Consider the following 23,570-nt stretch of genomic DNA (forward strand, 5'->3'; position numbering starts at 1 on the left):
CATGAGGAACGATATATATTCGGAGACAAATAGAAACATAGTGATCATAAGAACAGTAGATGGGAACACTCTTACTCATGTAACTTTCTTTTAGAACATTCGCATGCTCACAAAACTATTTTCGTGGAAAACTGCAGAAAATATAACACATTCTTTGTTATTTGGTGTAAATGTCAGATACTGCGTAAGACCTTGATCATTCAAAAAAGAAAGAAAAGAGAAAACGAATATAAATGATCAACAAGGCAATGTTCAATCTTAAAATTATAGTATAGGTATGTCTAGATAATACACAGGATTTTGAGATGACTTTGATACCTTTTCTAATCTATTGTTCTTAGCAAACGAAATGTTTTGCTGACCACTGACGAATGGTACAGTTTTTTTAATATTAGTATTACCTTATAGCTTGCGTTCACCATGCTATCTGAAGTGTAACTAAAACACATGATGTAAAGAAAGATAACCGTGGAGTTGTTCCTATTTCCGCGTTCCTTCGTTCATTCACGTAGTTCTGTAACACAGCCTTGGTGTTATTCCATAGCGCTCAATAACGTCTCTGTGTCCAATCGGTAACACTAGTCCTGTGTTAACCATTCCTGTGTGAAATCGGTAATACTTGGTCTATGTTAACCACAACACTTTGGTGTTGAAATAACACGCGGATGTAGTAGTCATAATGGGACAACTGACCTAAGTTAAAATTGAGTTGTTTTAGCACATCCTTTGTTGCTGTGTATTTCATAACATACAACGCGTTCAAATACATTAGCGTTAATTTGTATGTCAGCATTTGAACAAAGTTACGTAAAAGTAATATTTGAAAATTTGTAGTAAATCTTCTGAATATTGAATGCAATACCCAAAACCTGACTACTACAGCTTGAAATAAATTCTTGTTGATATTTTTCTGTATATTCCTAAATTCACACTTATCTTGTGAAACTGTCTTCAAAGTTAAACATCAATTTCCTAATAAGATTATACAATGGATTGAATATTTGTTGAACTTTGTTGATAACATCAGATAGAACAAAGTTGCAATTTATTTAACTTACATCCGGTGGTGATACTTGGAGAGAACAGGTGGGACAATTGCCACTCCCTGAGTTGGAGGAGTCCATATATTTTAATAGACTTATACTACCTAGGTATAAAGGTAACCAAAGGTAACTAAGAAAGTTCTGTAGCTCTTTTACCCACCACCTTCGAACATCACTATGTCATGTAAGACGTACCTGGAGGATCAAAAATTGTCCCCAGCAGCATCGACGACCTTCTACCAGCGTTATGGAAGATCATGGATTCTATCGCGGTAAAACTTGGTGGGCCGTGAAGCGAAGAACGTATCAAGTGCATTTTGCACCTATCGGATGATACAATATCCGGCGAGTATGGCAGATGCAATAGTGTTTCCCATCCAAGGCCTAGAATAGTGTTTCTGGTCATCGTAGCTGCATGGGGCTTAGCGTTGTACTGTAACAGGAGGACCCATTTGCGATTCAGAAGTGCTGGATCAAGATTTTGAGTTTTTCTTCAACATTGTTCAACTGTTGACAGTACACAGTTGCATTGATGCTCTGACCAGCTAATAGCAGTTCACGATGCACTATGCCGATGCGCGAGCAGTCCACTACACATACAAGAGGACCTTCTTCTGGTGCAGTGCTGGTTCCGGCTGTTTGGGAAAAGGTTCAAAAGGATTGTGGATGCTAAAAAATGATAACGGCGCCGTGAAGCTTCGTACAGGACCCACTTCTCATCATATGGCAACACCTTGCCCAGAAATGGCTCCTTCCTCAGACGAGGGAACAAAGAAACACAAGTTGCCTTCTGAGCCAGAGTCAAATCATGTGGGTTCCATCGACCCAACTTGTAGTGCTTCCCAAGTTTATGGAGATGCTGTCGAATGGTATCTCCACGCACCCTGAATTGTAGTCCCAGTTCCTCACATGTCTGGCCACTGTTCGCCTAAATTACTGCCTGAAGATCTTTACTTTGTACATGTGTTGGTCTTCCGGCATGTGGCGAGTCTCCAATTGTTTCGTCACCGTCCTTAAACTTGTTAAACCACCGCTGCACTGTACATATATTCACGACACCCTCACCAAAGGCCTGGTATGTCTTCCACCCCGCTGCAGCGGTTGAATCTGTCCTTACGCAAGTTCACGGTGTAACTGAACTGAAAGAATCAGGTAGTAGTTGGATATACCCACATCAACAACTGACTTTCGCCTTATCTCTATTCGCATTCAACTCACGGTGTGAGGGCATATTGAACACAGATCTCCCGAAAAGGCGACAGAACTTTCTTGGTTATCTTTATAATATAGCAATAAGATTTAAGCGGATATTTTGTATGATCCCATATATTTTCACCGTTCAAACCTCCATACTAATATTAAGTACTCTTAAATGTTGGTTTGAAAAACGTTTTAAAATCCAAATGTGAAGATATTGTGTCCAGTGGCCAAACTTAATTTTCTGTATTCTTTACTGTAGTTTATATTTATACATAAAGAAGTATATTTTGCAAAATTTTATGTTGCAACATATTTTTGTATGATCATAAGTATGATCCAGAAATAATTATTGTTTGGTCGTCCTAGTAAGTGTTGTAATTTATATTTTTTTGTTTTCGTTTTAATTTAATATTAATTGTCTAATTATTTTTGAATATATGTAGATATGTGGGTAGTGCCAGAAGTGCCCTACCTCACGTATATATGGCGGTTGTTGTCTGAAAAGCATTATTATGGTCGAGAGCACTAACCTTCTAAAGCTCAAGTTTGAAGTTTGAAGAGGCCACGTTGTTTAGTACTTGTTTCGCAGCCATTAATAGTGAATAATTGTCAGTGAATTTTTAAACATTAAAAAAATTGGTCACCATTATATGGTACTATACTTTCATACAAAATATATCAGTAAAACCAATATCAAAGGCGAGCTAGATTCTACTCTGGGGTAGACTGCTCCTTCGTTTAAAACAGTAAAATATTAGGTTAGGTTCGAGCCGTTCGAGCTGCAAAAATGAACATCACGGTGGTCGACTAAATGAGGTGGCCACGCCAAATATGGTAAAGAAAATTAACAAAATAGTATTGAATGACCATTGACTGAAAGTGTGAGAACTAACAGACATGGCAAGCATTTCAGAAAGTGCTGTACATCGCGCATTGACTGAAAATTTGAACATGAGAAAATGGAACAAAAACAGCGTCGTGAGGATGTTTGTATCGAATGTTTGGCCATGTTTTACAGCAATAAAGCCAGGTTTGATAATCGATTCATAACCATGAATTTTCACTTCACAGCTGAGACGGAGGAACAGCCAAAACAATGCAATGAAAAGGGAGATTTTGTTTCAAAGAAAGCAAAGAAAGTTCCACCTACTTGCAAGACCATGAAGTCAGTTTTTGGGATGTATGTGGGACAATTTTCATTTAGTATCTTCATAAAAGATAAAAACAATCAACGGGAAGTATTATGCAAACTTATTGCAGCGTTTTGGTGATAAAATCAAGAAAGAAACGGCTGCATTTGGCGAAAAAGAGAGTGTTGTGTCATGAAGACAATGCAACAGTTCATACATGCGTTAACGCGATAGCCAATATCAATGTGTTATTTTTTTCCTCACGCATCCTATTCCTCAGATTTAGATCCCTTGGTTTATTTTATATTTTCAAACTTGAAAAAAAATGGTTTGATGGCAAGCGGCACTATACGTAGGGTATCAACGTTATTAAACATCGCTGTGAAAAGTATATGCAGCTAACATAAGACTATGATGAGAAACAATGATAGTATTTCTATTTTTTTTACGTCCTTTGTTAAGTACGGAACTTTCAGGACTACTGCCGTATATCTGTGAAATGGGTTTCTTGCACTATATAAGAGACGAAAAGTCCTAAGTAATGTAAACTAATATATTAAGGTTTAATAATTTGAAAAATGACAGTACATTAAGACAAACTATCTCTCTTTGTATTGTTTCCACTGTTTAAAATGTGTTAATGTTAAACTGAGTAAATATACTAATGTAAATCTAGAACAGTCAAGACACGCGTTCTGATAAAAGTTTCGTAGATACGAAGAGAGAAGACATTTAGTAAATGAGAAATTTGAAAACCAATACAAATCAGAAAGAATATGCTAAAAGGAAGTAGATATTCCACGTTCGTGGGTGGGTACTTACCAGCCTTATCTCTTGCTCCAGTTCTTCTTTTGGAAGCGAGTTTTCCGTGCGACGCCAGATGGAAACTTTCCGAGATTTCCTCTCCTTGATCTGTCACAATCACGTACAATCCTTCGTCCTTTCCGCAACGTGATCCTACTTGGAAGCAAAAACGACCATCGACAACTCCGTAACGTCTGTAAATAAGATAACATAATAACAGCTCAATCGTTTTGAAAATTGCAGGATATTTATTTTATCTGAATGTAAAACGATCAACTGAAAGACTTAATAAATGATATATTAGTGTTAATTAAAATGTAGAATACATATAGAAAATAAAATATTGGTATAGTCCGCAGGAGACTTCTACAGAAACATTGTCTCATTCAGCTTTATTAGAAAATTCTTAAAACGTTTAAAAATATTTTAAGTTAATCTAGCTGAACGTAGTATAGAATATTTTCTCATAAAAAAGAAGTAAAAATCGAATTATCAAACTCCTTAAAAGTATATATATATACAGGGTGTAACAACAAGACAAAATTTCAGAGGTGGATTTCTTATGGGTAGACAAGTAAAAATTTCATATGATCATATGTCGGGAAAAGTATTAGCCGTTGAGCCGCCTGACGGTGTAAAGTAGTCACATTATGGACGCCCCTGTTTCTCTACTTATAAACAGAGAGCCATAAGTGATATATTAGCTGAAAGATTATAACCTCCTGACACCCCGCGTAGAGCCGGTTCTACAAAATATAACGACATTTGCCCGTTCGTTTCTGCGGATATCTCGAGCTTTGCTGAGTTGAAACATTTTGTAGGGTAATTTCTACACTTCAAATTTTGCTTCGGCAGACAAACAATAGCAGAAGCGCCTTATGTTGTGTAATTGGACAGTAGTCAATATTCCTCCTGCTTCATGTACTAGATTTCCTCTGGGCGTCAGGAGGATAAAACAAAGTTTCCAACAAGCTCTAGTGTGCCCACTGCGCGCTGGGTGGTAAAAGAATCAGCAAAATAAATCTAAAATATCATGAACAAAATTTTGGTACATTTAATTTCCTTGATATTAAAGTGCAACAATACTACAAATGGAAAAGCCCAACCACACTTGTTTGTCAAAACCCAAAATCGGAAGAAAAACGCTTCATGCGGGAGCTACAACTACCAACGCAAAATGTTCTGCAACGTCAGAACCAAGAAGTCGATGCACATGTTTATTTGCAATTTCATAGAATTCAACGCAGACATAGTGCCTTAGAGTAAATGCTGAAAACGTCTACCTTCTGCCCGAATGCTTCAACGCATCGCCGCATGAGGCACGAACGCGCTCCCATGCATAAATATATTTGCATAATTTATAAAAATTATTTGTTAGTGTCTGAGTTCAATAGTGACAAAATAGCCTTTAAACTTAATTTTCAAGAGAAAAATATACTACATTGTTACGAGTAAAATTTACACCTATTTATTTATTTGTTTATTAATCTCATTCTCCAGAAGTCTACCATATAGGAAATTTCAAAAAAAAAATTACGTCTTGGTAGATTGGTTTGGAGTTTTGCGTCCAGTACCACAATCCAGTCAAAAATCCATTGAAGCACAATACTGTCGACTTTTGATTTGCTTGATTATGTGGTTATCAACTTCGTCATGCACCTCTGTCACCTGGTAAATAGTGATCGTACGTGTTTCACATGCTACTCTAAATTACATGTAATGTCGTGGAAAATTCTATTTGAATCATCGAATGTTCTGTAGGGTTGTGGGCACTATACACTTTTATTTTGGGATAGTTCTTTTCTTACATCGTATATGCACAGTATGTATATGTAATCTGAAAGCTGACAAAGACATTGAAACCAAATGCTGTGGATCTGTATTGTTGATTATAACCTAGCTAATGGTAATATTGAGGCGAACATCTTGAAAGCAACCATTTTGAAGTTATTGTTTATCATAACGTAACGCTATCCTTTCTTTTCCAATATTTTAAATATTTAAATATGAAGTTTTTTTCGTTTACTTTATTTTCTGTTTAGATTGTAGACCATTGAAGTTGTGGTTTTCCAAAAGGTAGTGCGTTTGTCATTTTATCCTTCTATTTAATTCAACATTAACTTTCCAAGAACTCACAGTGAGGCTGACGAGAAACAGTGGTTACATTACCATGGTGATTTTCTATAAAGCTGAACGTGTCGGGTAAAGTTATCTAACACATCACATGCAACCAACTCGAATACTTTCAAGATATATTAAAGTTTGAGCCTGACAAGAAACAGAATGAAGGACCAATATCCACTATCGAGAACATGTCAATATCATTTGCAGCACTAATTCAGACTCATAAACGCAAATACCAGAGAGTTGTTATGATTTTTCAAGATAACCTTTTTATATCCTTCAAGTTTTATTTCTCCCCTTGGTATGATTTCAAACCCATCAACTTTTTCAAATGAACTAAAATATTTGAAGACAGAACTGCAAATGAAGATGATTACTTTAAAAGTTTATAAACAACGTCTATGCACTATAGGCTAAAGGCGGGTTGAGTAATGAAAATGGATGATTATGAAAAACCTGGTAAAATGATAGTGTGGAAAGAAGAGCAACTAGTTGAAACCCGTGCAAAACGCACCACCAATTCACATGGCCTAGAATGCAACCTGGGACCACTTGCGCCAGAGACGAGCCCTCTACCCCATTATGTTTGAAGTAATTTCCAACCGAGGCATTTTCTTTACGATCTTCTGCTGTGTCTTAATCACTTTACACCCTGGTGCGAGCAGTCCCAGGTTGGATTCCTTTTGGGGGTTCTCGGTTGAGAAACTATGAAAGCTTTTCAGGCTAGCTACACTGAAAGAGGTCCTCTTGGGTTTTTCTTATTCGCAGCAGGCAAATGCAGGACTGGTACCTTAGTCCCAGGACGTTTTCCTCATTCCCTCCTTTCTTTCTTCTCAATTCCCCGCGTGTATTACCGGAGAGGGACACCATCCCTCATACGTGACGGGCTAACATAGTCGTAGCTACAATGATTAAATTTGGCATGATTGTAGTTTTCCGGAACTAACCCACAGGAAAATTGCCAAAGGTGAATATTTTTAATTTTCAGGGGGTCTAAAGAGGGACGAAGAATTTCCCTACGCTTTTTTTACCTATAATCTCATGTTTTAGGTACTTAAAATTGGAATAAACACTTGCAATTTGGTATGCTTGTACGTTTTTGTTAGCGTTAACTAAGAAAATTGCTAAAAATAAAAATTTCCAACTGTAGATTGATCTTATGGGAACTGAAAAATCTTTCCCAAGTTATTTATATGGAACATCTTCTACGTCCCAAAATGTTAACGCACTTCCGGCAGGATTAGAATGATGAAATTTCGCATGATTATAGCCTTCCGGGACTAACCTGCAGAAAAATTTCCAAAAGTGAAAATTTTTAGTTTCTAAGGAGTCTAAATGGGGATGAAGAAATTCCCACATTATTTAAATGGGCGTTTTCTTGGAATACAAAATCTTATCTTTTAGAAGTTGAAATAAGAAAAAAGAAAACTTGAAATTTGGTAGAATTGTAGATTTAGGAGGTGCGAGACCGTAGGCCGTATAAAAGTGTGGGTCAGGGGGCGAAGCCTCCAGCTGGGCCAAATGCAGGAAATGTAATTATAGAGAAATTGTACAAAATTCCCTCTTGATGCAAAGGTTGATACCTAAGAGATGAGAGGCCGTAGGCTGAGCAAACGCGGGAGTCTGGAGGCGGAGCCCCTAGCTAGCCAAAAACTAGTTGTTATACACGTATATAGTTTTATTAGTGTTACGTTTGTTGTTATTTCTATGAGTATTTTTATATTGTTATATTTATAATTAGTTGTATTTAGTATAGTTTTGTTACTTTTAAATTATATCTAATAGACATCAAGAGATGATTAAGAGAACGTTCTTGAGGCAATTGGTCAATTATAAACCACAGGTGGATTACAGGTGTTTGAAAGAGATAAACATAGGTGAAAGGGTAATTAAACTAGGGCAGGTGGCCGATAGATGAAGCCCGATAAAGAAAGACTCAGGTGGCTTTCCATCCAAACAAGGAACCTTAGTAATTTCATTTTAGTATATTTCTGTGCTCTGAAAATCTATCTTTCAGTTAGTGTCTGAAGAAGATAACGTTAAGTTGCAGAAACCGCTATACTGTATTTTAGTTTTAACATGTAAGTGTATATACTCTGGTCAGAAGTGTTAATTATTCCTTTAACAAACAGAGGTACCAAAAAACGGACTTTTGATTCAAAGTCTGTACCAAGAGTACCTTTTGAAGTATTTTACTATATCTAAAGAACAAAAAGAGGTATTGGAAAACGGACCTTAGATTCGAAGTCAGCACCCACTACGTAACTGGTAGTTTTCAAAATCAGGATCTACAACTGTTAGTAACTTTGATGATTGGAGTAAAGTTTATGTCTATTTAAGCATCTAGGTTATATGCGATGCAACTCTTAAGCTTAAAATGGGGTTTTTGAACCACACGATCTACCGCCAGAAATCAAATCCGGATCTCTCGCATCCAAGGCCCGTTCGTTAAGCATATAGAAACGAGGGAGCTCATTTGTCAGCTGTATCTTCAGTAATTTATTTAGGGACCTTGATTAGGAACTGTTTAAGTCACAGCACAGAAAATAACACCTTTAAAATAAATATTCATTAAACATCGGTAAAGCAGTAGAATACGTTCAACACGTCTTCCCTAATCTCACTGCTGAAATCCAAAATCAAATCATATTAAACAATCCATCCAAGTTCATCTTTAAACTTAGATTGGTTTAACGTTTTCGTAGTAGTGACCTCAATAACGATGTATTTGCATTAACATTTTGGTTCAAATTACTCACAAAAACACACTCATATATAAATACCTGATGTTAGCTAGTTCCCAAAATGCTAATAATCTTGGAGGGACACCAGACGTTATACACAAATTCTGATCTTTTACATGGATTTTTGCTGGCCCTGTAGGGATCTTCGATCTTGGAGGTACAGCATTAATTTTCACTGTGAACTGTTGATCTACAATGAATAATAAACAAAAGCTTATACATAAATTTACAGTTAATATGAGAACTGAAAATATCACAAAACCATACACATCTTAAAGATTGAATGTAATGGAGAACTTATATTGAAAATACACACACATACAATGCGTTATTTCAATCCACAGTAAGTATGCACCTTCATATGAAATGTAAACTTCACTGAACGTGCTATCAATGTATAGTGCAAACAAAAAGGATGGTGATTTGAAACCAATGAATATTAAGATAGTACCGACCGACAGAGATCCTAATAATAATAATAATAATGATAATTAATAATAATAATAGTAATAGTAATAGTAATAATAATATAGTAGATCCCGTCTCATACAGCTTTACTGCTGCAAGGGATGCAAAATCAAACATTCACACGTTTAAATACATGGAGAAAGTGTACACTATTCTTTTTCATTATAATAGTCATTCATATTATCTGGACATCGACCTTTTCAAGTTCTGATACGAGGTTTAGATAGATATATTAAAAATAAAACATGTCAAAATTGACTAAATTTGAACTTGATTCCCTTGTGCACGTAACTCGCCATATGTTTTTGTACTGTTCTTTGATTCCTGAGTTAGGGGCTAATCAAAATTTGGGTTGCTGTGAGAAAAATATTTTAACATTACCAGATAAACTGATCTCAATCAAAGTTATCATATTGGTAGACCTTCATTTGATCAGTACTTATGACAAGGATTTTCTTCTGCTGAGATTGGTTTCCAAGTTACGGACCATTAACTACTGGATTTCACAAAACAAGAAAAGAATCTCAAAGAAAACTGAAATGAAGTCATCACACCTTAATCAAATTTATCTTGCTTATATTGGTCAGTCATTTGTTACATTCTATGCTCAAAATAAAAGATTTTTTTTAAATCAATGTAGGACCCTTTTCACTCCTGTTAAAGCTACATGTTTAATAACGTACTATCCCAGATCTAACCAAATAACTGTTTTGTGCCCAAACACTATGTGTGTATGGGCTTTCATGGCGTTCTCCCGTTTCATTCCACTTTCTTCATTCCGCTATTTCATCCATTATCATCATTATCTCTCTCTCAGCCTCGGAGCATGATCGTAGGACATAGAAATAAAAATAGTACTTCATTTTATAACACACTATACTATTTCAAAAGTATTACAAGGTATTGTACGCACTGTTTTAACTTAGCTAACTGGAAGCAATTTCTCCTATTCATTGTAAAGGGTATCCAAAAAAGAACGCAACTTTTGAAGTGCCCGCCATTTTTGTTCTAGTAAGTTGGCAGCACTGTACGTTACACGATTTTCATCTGTTGGTTTTGTCGTTAGTAGTCACGGCTGAGGTTAAATTTACGTTGAAGTTGCACCGCACGATCGTGGTTTAATGTCAAGTGGTATTAGTTAACTTTGCACACACAACTTTATTGATAAAAAAGTGATTTACTCACGTTAAGAAACATAGCTGAGCGAGCGAAGGGGTTTAGAAGTACCGCAAGGCTCGTTTCGTTCCAACTCTATCACTATTCACAGAGAAACGCCCTTCCCTTCATAGCTGACACGAAAATATGATAATACCACATGACATTACGTCACGATCAAGCGGTGCAACTTCAGTGTAAATTTAACCTCACCCAGTAGTCACGGAGCGCCAAATAGCACACGATCGTCATATGTTTTCTGTACGTGTAGAAATGGAGCGCTTCGCCACGGAACAGCGTGCTGTCATAGTGAAAACATATTATCAGGCTTAATGTCCCCAACCAAACCGGTTTTCTCAAATGTAGCAATCACTCTCATCACAGTCGACTTATTCGGTGCATTACGTTAAGCAAACGTTCCGCGGAGTTTGCGACCAGCTTCTGCACACTTGTAATAAGTTTCCATTATCACAACATGACCTTCCGTCGTCAAAGGCTCCATTCCTACTTTAACAGAAAACAGATGACGATCATTTGCTATACGGTGTTCTGTGACAACTAACCACAGAAACAACATATGAAAATCGTGTAACGTTCAGTGTTGCCAACTTACTAGAACAGAAATACGGGTATTTCAAAAGTTGCGTCATTTTTGGGGCACCCTTTATGAATGATAGTGATTTTGGATACTGCAGAGAGAGTATTGATACTTTGTAAAATGGTTAATTACTCTACCTTCTCCAAGGTTATTGGCGATCCTCACTTGCCACTGTATAAGGCGTTCTCGGCTTTCGAAAGCCAGAACAACAATCACGTCTTGGCAAATAATTGCGATGGTGTGGGATTCTTTATCCAAGGTGAAGCCTGAAACAGAAGAAGAGTAATTAAACAGTTATGTTAGTTAAACACACTGGCATATAATAATGTTAATTGCAATGATACAGCATCGCATTTAAAAATAACAAACATCTCAGTGCATCACGTTCATTCCTAATAACAAAGTTTCACTAACAAATGTCGCTTACTGCACCTTCACTTGTCTTTCTGACTAATAGATGTCGTTTCCTGTGCTTCCTGTAGATTATACGGCACTTCTTGTAGAGCTGCAGTGATTAAATTTGACATGATTGTAGCTTTTCGGGACAAACCGACAGAAAAAATTGTCAAAAGTGAATATGTTTAACTTTTAGAGATCTAAAGGGGCGATGAAGAAATTTACAATCTTGTTTAAATGGGCTTTGGTTTTGGACCTATTAATCTCATATTTTAGGTACTTCCAATTGGAATAAAAACTTGAAATTCGGTATGCTTGTACGTATTCTTTAGTGTTACCTAAGTAAATCACTAAAACTAAAAACTCCCAACTATAAAGTGGTTTTGTGGGGATCTGAAAAAAATTTCCATGTTATTTGTATGGGGCATCTTCTACACTCCAAAATGTTTAGGCACTTCTGACAGGATTAGAATGATGAAATTGCACATGATTGTAGCCTTCCGTTTCTAATCCACAGGAAAATAGCCAAAAAATGAATATTTTTAAGTTTTTAAGTTGTCTAAAGGGGAATGAAGAAATTTTCATGTTATTTAAATGGCTGTTTTCTTGGGATACATACTCTTATCTTTTAGATAGTTGAATAGAAAAATAAACTTGAAATTTGGTGGAATTGTGGGTTTAAGACGTGCGAAGGCGTAGGCCCACTAAATATTGGGGGTCAGGTGTCGAAGCCCCCAGCTGGGTCAAATTCAGGAAATTAAAGAGGAAATGCACGAAATTCACTCTTGATGCGAAGCTGATACATAAGAGATGCGAGGCCGTAGGCCGAGCAAACTGTCGGACTTGGGGCGGAGTCCCCAGTTAGCCACACGTTAGTCTATAAAATTGAAAGTGACTACGTTTGTGACTCCTAATCCACTTGACCGATATGGATCAAATTTTCAACACGGATGAGGTTAAAGCCTGGGATGTCTTTTATCATTTCACTTTGACGGAGCAACGTAGGGTTGGAGGAGAGGGAGTAATAAAAAAATCAATATAAATAAAAATTAAACTGACTAGTTTTTGACTTAATAACTCTTGAACCACCTAAACGATCTCAATCAAATTTTCTAGATCGATGAGGTTCGGGATTCGAACGTCTTTATCATTTTACTTTGACGGTGCAATGTAGGGGAGGGGAAGAGGGAGATACAGGTAAAAAAAATAAAGATGGAAATGACTGTTTTTGTGACTTCATCACTCTTGAATCACCCGACTGACTCGATGAAAAATGTGAACATACATGAAGTTCGAACCTGAGATTTCGGTTGTTATATCGCTTTGACGGTGCAACTTAGGGGAGTTGGGGGAAGGGGAAGAGGCATTTAAAATGGTCGAAAATGGCCGATATAGGTGTCTAATTTATAGCTTTTGAGGTCGCTGAGAAGAACACTAACATTTCAGGCGTTGTTTAAATCAAGATTCAGCCTCGTAGCTTGGAGGAAGAGAGGGGAGATATTTAAAAATTATCTAAAATGACAAATATTAGTGTCGAATTCATATTTTTGGGGGTCACAGAGTTGAAGAGTGCCACTTCCTTTCCCGTTAAATCGACATTCAGCACAGGAATTTGGGGGAGGGAGAAAAATAATATATATAATGATGGAAAATGACCATTATCAGTGTCGAATGCACGGTTTTCGGCATCACTGAGATGAACAGTGACTCTTCCGATGCGCACCTCGCAACAAGGGGAAGAAGAGGGGAGGAAAATGCACATAAAATCATTGAAAATGACCGATATCAGTGCTGAATAAATAGATTTGGGGTCGCTTTGATGAACAGTGACACCTTAGATGATGTTAAAATCTAAATTCAGGAGCACAATATGGGGAGGAGGAGGGAAGAGAAATATAGAAATGACCGACATCACAGAGCGCTTTCGTAACAGTAAAAAGTAACTGACTAACGAAACATATTACTATTTGTTTCTTAATTTAACCCAGCGAAGCGAGCAACTGATGCTAGTATTAAATGTAAAAATGAAATGAAATTGAATCTTTGAGTTTGACGTCCCACGCTTATGCCCTTTAGGCTAAGAGAGACGATGATAAAGGAAAATGAATGATGGTGAGAAATTGATGGAATAATAAAGTGGGAGGAAATGGGAGATCTCGAGAAAGCTTACGGACACCATGTTGTCCATTACAAACTTGGCCGATGATCGAAACAGGGACCACACGTTACAGAGGTAAATGCTCTACCACTGAAACACCGTGCACCCCTATATTAAATATAGCAGTATATCAGTGGAAAAGGTAGATAACCACTGTCCTACGTGATATGATAGGGACACTAGTAATTAAACATTTGGATCTGTTACGTGGAATTCAAAATATATTTGCTGAGATATTATTAAACGCTTGCAGGGACATGGGTTTAGAAGTAAATTCAGAGTAAACTAAATACATGGAAGTACGTCGGGACCGTAATACGGCAAATTGTGGAGGCGTTAAAATACTAAATCATACTTTTGATAAAGTAGATACTTTCAAATATTTAGGATCAATATTAACAGACGAAAATCATATTCATGAAGAAATTAAATGTCGACTAAAAGCAGGGAATTCGTGTTACTATTCGGTTCAAAATCTCTTGTCGTCGCGAATCCTGTCGAAGAACTTGAAGCTTAAAATATATAAAACGATAATCATGCCTGTTGTTCTGTATGGTTGCGAAACATGGTCGCTTACTCTGAGGGAAGAACATAGACTGAAAGTATTTGAGAACAGGATCCTGAGAAGAATATTCGGACCCAAGAGGAACGAGAATGGGGAATGGCGGAAACTTCATAACGAGGAACTACATAGTTATACGGTTTACCCAACATTGTTAGGGTCGTCAAGTCTGGGAGGCTTAGGTGGGCAGGTCATGTAGCTAGAATGGAAGAAAGTAGAAACGCTTTCAAAGTCTTGACTGGAAGACCCATAGGAAAACGACCATTAGGAAGACCTAGGAACAGATGGGAGGATAATATTAAGATGGATCTCGAAGAGATAGGAATACAAAGTAGAAACTGGATACAATTAGCTAAGGATAGAAGTCTGTGGAGAGCTTTTGTGAACGCAGTACTGAACCTCCGAGTTCCATAGGCCATAGAGAGTTAGTTAGAGTTAGAGTTTGCTCTAACCAATTTTTATCCCTTATGGAAAACTGTAGAATGCTAAATATTTCTTTTTCAGAAGAGGTTTCAAGTATTACTTTGCTATTTTCTCCATAAACTGTTTGCACTATTTTTCAAACATTTTAAGCATACTCTGTTAAAATGCTAAGGGAATGCAGTAATTTAGTCACTTAAAAGGTTCGGTTGCTGGATCTCCTACTCGTAAATGATTGAGTCATGAACACAGGGGTAACTCGAAAGAATGAACTTAAATAAACAGAGGATTAAACACGGCTTTCCCGTTTCCGTGTTCCTCTTGTAACTTTCAGTTGTAATGATGAATTAGCAATTGTAATTAGAGAATTTACGAGGAAACCAACATTCTGCGTCTTTTTTTTTTTTTTCCTGTTTTCCAACCAGTGGAAAATTGTTATTATTCTTTCCTTTTTTCAACTATTGCAAGAAAAATATTGTAATTTGTTCAACTCCGTTTCGTGATTTACATACTGCTTTCTGAGCCAGAAGTATCACATGTACGGATGATTTTTTTTTGTAAAAAACAAGAAAAAGAAAAGAAAAAATAACAAATTTGAAACGAAAAAGAAACGTTCAAGTATGTTAACTAAACAGGAGCAAAATCCATTGGATTATGTTAACTGAGAGGGTAATTAATTACTGAACAAATCTTCTCTCATTAAAATTGTATTTACTTGATTTTTTGTTTTATTATTATTATTATTATTATTATTATTATTATTGTTATTATTATTATTATTATTATTATTATTATTGAAACAAATGGAATAATTTTAGTTTTCTGTAAATACAATTCGAATTCGCCAATGACAGAAAAAGAGAACTATTTTAAAAGGGAATTGTGGGTAAGGAAAATTATTTACATTTAGTATCGATGTTTTGCCAACAGTTAGTTGAGTGTACGCCACGAGGTACGGTGGCTCATTGGTAGAGCGTTTACATCTGGTGCGTGGTTGTCTCTAGTTCGATCCCAGCTCGCACCAAATGGTCTTTGTGCTGGACAAACATTGTGTTCGTGGGCACCCTCTGGTTCTCCCGTTTTCACCAACTTTATTCATTGCATTCTTTTCTCATCATCTCCGTCTCCTTTAGCCTAGCCGACATAATCATGGGACGTAAAACTCAAGGATTTCATTTCATTTTCATTTCTGTATATTAGGTACAATCCCGGCAGAAATGAGGAAAAAGGCAGAAAAATCTCACTCAGAATGGCTGGTTTGAAAACCTTTTACATTTTCCCGACCAAACCTTCCCACCCCACAGAGAAGAAAAACATATATGGCCTACGTAAAAACGTAGGTTACCTGCATAAAACCTGTAGATTATGGACTTTACATGTAACAGCCTGCACCAGACGTATAACTGAAAACTTAGGTTTTAAAATACATTCCGTACAAGTGTTCCATCTATACGTACTTTCTATATGAAAGAAAGAACTGTATATTTGAGATCAAGATCTCTCATACAGATAGACGTATCTAACATATAGCTGACGTATGTGATATACGTATAAGTATATAATATACGGAAGACTTTAGATATCAAACATCCTGCTGAGGCATGATGTAACATCTAAGCAGGAAAAACGACAGTACTTATGTATCATTTGGATAACATATTATCTCATTTACCAGATCTCATGTACGAAGTTCGTGTGAAGAGATGTATCTGTGACACGCTCTTACCAAATCTCATGTCCGAAGTTTGTGTGAACCAATGAGTTCGCGATTCACTCTTGCAAAATCTCGTGAACAAACTTCGTGTATACCAATGAGGTTGTGACTAACTCTCATCAACTTCACGTGCGAAATTTGTGTGAACCAATGAGTTCGCGATTCACTCTTGCAAAATCTCGTGAACGAACTTCGTGTATACCAATGAGGTTGTGACTAACTCTCATCAACTTCACGTGCGAAACTTGTGTGAACCAATGAGTTCGCGATTCACTCTTGCAAAATCTCGTGAACGAACTTCGTGTATACCAATGAGGTTGTGACTAACTCTCATCAACTTCACGTGCGAAACTTGTGTGAACCAATGAGTTCGCGATTCACTCTTGCAAAATCTCGTGAACGAACTTCGTGTATACCAATGATGTGACTAACTGTCATCAACTTCACGTGCGAAATTTGTATGAACGAATTAGTTCGTGAAACACTCTTGCAAAATCTCGTGAACGAACTTCGTGTGTACCAATGAGGTTGTGACGAATTCTCATCAACTTTACGTGCGCAATTTGTGTGAACCAATGAGTTCGCGACTTACTCTTGCAAAATCTCGTGAACGAACTTCGTGTATACAAATGAGGTTGTGACTCTCTCTCATCAACTTTACATGCGAAATTTGTGTGAATCAATAAGACTGCGATTCACTTTTGCAAAATTTCATGCACAAACTTCGTGCGAACCAAAGAAGTTATATTGCACTCTTACCAAACTTCATATCCGAAGTTTGTGTGAACCAATGAACTTATTACACACTTTTGCCAAACCTCTATTAACTGGCTCTGCAATCCACTAATATACCAAGAGTTTTACTATGTTTTAAATTTGGAATAAGATCAATTATAATATTAACTCAAGTACTTCAAACATTTTGGAACTTTGAATATGTCAAATATATCAACTATGTCCAGGAAATTCAACTATCTCTACTGGAATGTGTTTAGAACTGACTAACAATAATACTGTTACCGTATTGAAAAAATAGTTTGATGTCCCTATGTAGACACAAAGCTGTCAGGCGTTGCTTTGGGTTCGATACCTGGTAGGTTTTCAAAACCACAGATAAAAAACAAGGAGGTGTTCGAATCCTTCCACAAGCATTTTAAATTTACAGAAAAAGAAAACATATCTGTTTACGAAAGTCACAAAACTTGTTTCAACACTTAACTTTTCGTGTGTTCTAAGACGGCTAACTTCATGTCTTGAGAAACATCAAGTTTTAGCTCCGCAGACACAAAATTTCTTTAATTGCGTCTTACTATGTTCAAGATCATTAACAGAAAAAAAAAATATTGTGTTCAACAACTGAAGAGGTGTAGCCATATCCGATAAATTAAGAGTTAAAGCAATATTGCAACAGAAAGAAACAAAGCTTACAAATGCAAATGTTTCATTTTTGTATATCCATCCCAATTAAACACTATGGGCCTTGTGCAGAGTCGTTTCGAAGTATGATTAGTGTCATACTAAAGGCCTGACTATTGCAGGAAACATATGTTAGTCGAACTCTTTAGTATGGTACTAGTCACGCGTCAAAATGACTCTGCATAAGGCCCTACGTGTCCTATGCAGAGGCGTTTTCAGCGTTGTTTTAAGAACTCGACTAACGTATGATGTTAACTTCCGTATTTATAAACACGTTACTGAAGATAACAACAATTTATATCGAAAAAGAATAGCCACTTTTCCACAGGGTTGCCCAAATACAACAGAAATCAACGTAAGACAATATGATTTAAATCAGACATACATAGTGTTACAAAAATGTTTTGGAGTTATAGGGTGTCGAAAACGTGAAACAAGTGAAGTTTAAAAGTTCATAACTCCACTATTTTGGGAACTATTGTAGTAGGGTCAAGACGTCACTGAGAAACTGATACTGCAACTATCCAAATAACCATGTTTAAGAATGTTTCAGTACTTGCACACCAATTTTTTTTAGAGAGATAGATGGAGAGTGATCAAGTGCTCCAAAACAGCTTCTCTAAAAATGATTGTGCAAGTCCCAGAGGTTCTGAAAGATGGATATTTGGATAGTTCACATACTAGTTTCTCATGTGATATCTTGACCCGACTACGATTGGTTTTATAGTAGTGGAACTACGGACCTTCAAACTTCAGTTTTTTAGCGTTTTTCGGCACTCTATAATTACGAAACGATGCAATTCCGACCACAGGTCTATATGAACTTTTTTTTATTATTTCTGTTTGAGGAATATATTTCCAAAATATTTTGACAAATTTTCGTAACGCCCTGTATAACGAATAAGCAAGAGAATTCAAATTTCATTTACATATTGTTACGCATTCATGTACTTCTCTCAATGGTATGTAGAACTTGTCAATTTACCAATCTTAAGCTTCAGTTTTTTTCACCCTTCTTAATTGTGTTGCCAATACGAAGAGACGTCACGAAACAAGTTGGCTTTGTTTGGCAAAACTCCGGTTTCAAACTTGTTGCGAGACCTAACCACAAAGTACTTTCCAATAAGCCAGCACTACTCACTTACTTCCGTAACATCGATCGAAAATTCCAAAAAGAGCGTTGGCAGTAGGGGTGCTTGAATATTCAAACAAGTTGAAAGGGAAAACAGAAGCCTCCTTTGTAACACAAACTGCCAAAACATGGGAGAATTATGCTAATAACATATCAAAAACTTTCCCACAAGAGGCTTAACTTTTGGGTTCTTACATTTTTTCTCTCTCTTTTTTTTTAACCATAATATTTGAGTTTATTCAATAATAAGGAAGGATTGGTTTACAGGAGTGAAAATGCCAGTTAATTTTTAAACAGTGACTATATTAAACTAAGGGTCGATATACAGGGTGTTTCCAAACAACACCTATAACGTTTGCGAGGTGATTCCTGACACCAAGATAAGACAAAAAGTATAGGCCAACCTGAGTGCAAAAATACTTCCTTTCGGAGTTATAGACTTCCGAAAATATGAAAAAAAAATAAACTTACATAGCTACAGTAGTCGGGTCAAGTCTTCACTTAGGAACTAGCATGTGCCCTATCTAAATATCCAAGTTTCAGAATCCTGCAGTAATTAAGCAACGATTTTTATGGAGTTAGTTGATGAGTACTTCAGATTATATACCCATAGCCAAACTCCTCCAATAAAAATTGTTGCGGGAGTACCTTAGGATTCTGAAACATAGTTTGGTATTATGAACCTTTAAAGTTCTTTTTTTTCATGTTTTTGTCAGCCTATCACTCGGAAAGGGAGCGTTTGTGCACCCAAGTGGGTCTATACCTTTTTGTCTTATCTCGGTGTCAGGAATCACCTCCCAAACGATGTCGGTGCTGTTTTGAAACACCTTGTATAAAACTTCAGAAGGCAGAGATGTTCAACGGTAGAATGCTGATCTTAAGTGGGAGAGGCCCTTGGTTCGATCACAGGGTTTTGAGTTTGTGATAGACAACGTCATGTCCAAGTGTTATCCACTTCGCTTTCTTATTCACATTCCGATAATCATTCACTCCATAATTCACTCTCATTCCATAATTATTCACTCTGCACGATGTTTCAAAATGAATATTGGTGTTTAAGTTTCTGCAATATTTATTACATTTAACGTACAATTATAAATAATACATCAAGTGAAAGAACAACTCAAACAGTTTTTGCTACAAGTGTTCAAGTCGAAAACCATTCGTCACACGGCACACTTTGAGTCGATAGGCGAGAAAGTCCCATAAATTTTTCACCGGGATATGGCATAAAACACATTAGATTTATGAAAGTCTCATTGCAACTGCACCATCTCGCGGGAATTTGCTGAACTCCAGATGTGAACATTATGAGTGTTCACATCGCCACTTAGGTGAAATGTCGATTCATCACTGAAGACGACGCAATCTCAGTAAATCTTCATCGTCATGCAAAGTTGGCACTTAAACCACAGTCGGTAGATTTTCGAGCTTGCAAATGAAAACGATAAGATCGTAATTGTAAGCGTCTCCTTAAAGTTCTCCACACAGACGATTGCACTGTAACTATAGATTCAGTCTTTGCAAAATGTAAAATACAAAAAGCTTTCTGCTCACTAGTAGCCATCTTTGCTACTAGCGCTTTCTAACGGCAGACAGAGGAAACGGTGTATGCGCATGCGTGCATACACAACTGTTTGAGCTGGTCTTTCGTTTGATGTATTACTTATAATTGTAAGTTAAAATGGTAATAAATACTACAAAGTCTAAAAACCCCGTGAAAAACACCATATTTTATCATCCGTCTCTTTTAACTTACGAAATGAATTGTGGGACATTAAACTAATGGATTCATTTATTTCAAATCAAAAACAAGTATTACTGGTATGTGTTATCAATGAAACACCCGAGCGTAGTTTGCAACAGTGCATTGAAAGTTTTCCTTTTAAGCGTAAATTTCAAGCACACAATAATTTGCCGTAGTGCTATTTCAGAAAAACACAACTTTATATTGCAATATTCGGTAGAATAGCGGTACAAAGATTTTTCCTTATCATTTTATTCTTATTATAAACTAGTTCAGCATTTCCATTCTTTGCATGGGGGCTGTAATTGGAAGCCAACGCCTGTGGGAGTATCACCATTCATTTCAGCGACTGCGAAAACTATGGATTTGACACTAATATTGGTGATTTTGGGCTATTTTTACATGTCTCGGTATCTCCCGCTGACTCCCCGCCCCCACGAATTTGCAAGTCATCGCTAATAGAAGTGTCACCATTAATCTCAACGACCGCGGAAACTATGGATTTGACACTAATATAGGTCAATTTTGATTACTTTTACATGTCTCGGTATCTCCCCCCCCCCCCCGTGATCCCGGCCCGCAGCTGAATAGGGTGAATTTGGAAGTTAATGCTATCGGAGTTTCACCATTGTGCTCAACGACCGCGAAAACTATGAATTCGGCGCTAATATCGGTCATTTTTCACTATTTTTACATGTCCCGGTAAACATCCCCCCTGAGACCTTCCTGTTTCGAATTTTGACAAAAACGCTTCGCCTTGGTCTAGGGCCTTGACCAAGGTATCCCTGACCAAAATTTGGTAACTCTCGGTCAACTTGTCTTGCCCCAGTCCAGTCCCGGTGAGCGCCTCTCCTGAAACCAGCCTGATTCGAAATAATAATAAAGAAAACGCTTCGTCTTGATCTAGGACCTGGAAAAAGGTGCCCGTGACCAAGTTTCGGTAACTCTCGGTCCACTCGTCTGGTCCCTGGGCCACAGACAGACAGACAGACAAACAAACACACAAATAATCTCTTTATTTTATTTATATTAGAAGTTTCTACACAGTTTGTACACTGTATTACAAATAAATAATTTCTCTAATGGTTATTTGCTTTGTAAGTTGGACCTCCTGCCCATATCAACTTGGAGGTTTAGGGTTTGTTGGATTAAACGACCCTGCCCGTTGCAGCTGGGTCTACAGGAACCTATTACCCAGAAGCTCAGAGTTAGGGTAATATCTCTTGCCCGATGCAGCGCAGAGATGGGTGAGGATACCCATTGCCCGATGCAGCTCAGAGGTAAGGGTAGAGAAGTCTCTCATGCCCATGCAACTTGGAGAGAAAAATAGAATGTGACTACTTGATAACCGATTTCTTTGCATCGAGTTGTCCGTTTTTATAGCTAGTTTTGAAGGCCGTGCCCGTGGAGGGATTCAATGGGTCCTCCTCGTGTCTCTTCGTGTCTTCTTCGTGTTCCCTCGGAGAAGGCATCTGTTGGCTGTTTGCTGGTACTTGTGCTGAAGCATGTAGTTCCGTTTACTAATATCAGGGGGTATTGTAATATTGAGTGCGCAACACTTTCACTTTGGATATACTGCTGAGTGTGCCAAACAATGTATCCCAGTCGATTTTTGCATGGTATTAAATTCCATCGCTTTGTATCTAATAATGTAAAACTTACAAGAGCACATCAAAATAAATAAGCAATTCTTATACCTATTTATACACAGGCAATTCTTTTAATACGAAGAAATACATGAAAACATTCGAATTATCCGAAATTCCAAATATCCAAAAACCAAACATTTTTTTTTGAAAAAAGCTAATATTAAGCAAAGAAAGATACGTGAAAAAATAAACAGTAGACTGTATTTAAGACAGTATATTATTTGCCTATTAAAGTACAACAAAGAAACAAACGGCATTTACTCGCCGTACAAATTAAGGCATCTGTACCATTTGTAACACATTTAAGTACAGTACAGCATATAGGAGTAATAATCTTAATTATCTGTTCTCACTTAAATAAGTTGATGATCTTCGTTTCTTTAAACTGTTTGTTTTTACATGATCAACAAAATTTGTAACTTTTCTTATTACTTGAAATGTGTCGTTCATAACATTTGATTGACATTTAATAAATGTTCCTAAATTTTCAACTATCTTGGAAATTTCAGGTGAGTCGTTATTGTTTAGTATCTTCATCTTTATTGCCATCAGGATGATGGTGGGTGGCATGGTGGCCAGTGATACGCTGCATACTTATCGTCCGTGACATTCCTGGTTCAATCCCCGGTCAAGTAAGCGTCTCATGCAGAACATCGTATTCGTGTGTTTCCTCGGAGTACTCGTGTTTTCTCCCACATGTTCATTCTACCAATTCTTCCATCATCAATCACTTGCTTTAATCATCGTCTTCCTTAGGCTAAAGGACATAACCGTGGGAAGTTAAACTGAAGGATTTCATTTCATTTCATGATGTAATCGTATTCCTCCAGTAAGAGAGATATACGGCCGCAATGTATAGTCGAATGAATAAGGATTACAGCGAGAACTTTATAAGTGACAACTATGTGCACGACTATTGCAAAGAGTTTAAAGAAGGATTTAGTGATGTACCGGCAGCAAACAGTGTGAAATTATGGTGAGAGAGGACTTTACTAAACGCATGCATCATGCAGTTCGTGAAAGGCAAAAATTACGATTTCTAAATTGTCTGCTGCTGAGTTCACTGAGAGTTCAAGAGCAGCGCCCTGAGAAACCGAATTCTACTTGGCG

At 37.0% G+C, this 23,570-nt stretch overlaps 1 protein-coding gene across 1 annotated transcript in view; it reads right to left on the reverse strand.

The window, feature by feature from the left end:
* The window catches only part of LOC145674237 (uncharacterized), a 48,609-nt gene that overhangs the window by 16,925 nt on the left and 8,114 nt on the right, over positions 1 to 23,570 (reverse strand). Inside the window, exons 2-4 of the mRNA XM_081744075.1 lie at positions 11,404 to 11,532; positions 9,085 to 9,235; positions 4,196 to 4,371 (exon numbers count right to left, since the gene is read on the reverse strand). Coding sequence (XP_081600201.1) covers positions 4,196 to 4,371; positions 9,085 to 9,235; positions 11,404 to 11,532 — 456 coding nt within the window. The remainder of the gene's footprint in view (positions 1 to 4,195; positions 4,372 to 9,084; positions 9,236 to 11,403; positions 11,533 to 23,570) is intronic.

This window comes from Thermobia domestica, chromosome 17 (genome assembly GCF_964235325.1).
Source record: "Thermobia domestica chromosome 17, izTheDome1.hap1.1, whole genome shotgun sequence".
In the NCBI taxonomy this organism is placed as follows: Eukaryota; Metazoa; Arthropoda; class Insecta; order Zygentoma; family Lepismatidae; genus Thermobia; species Thermobia domestica.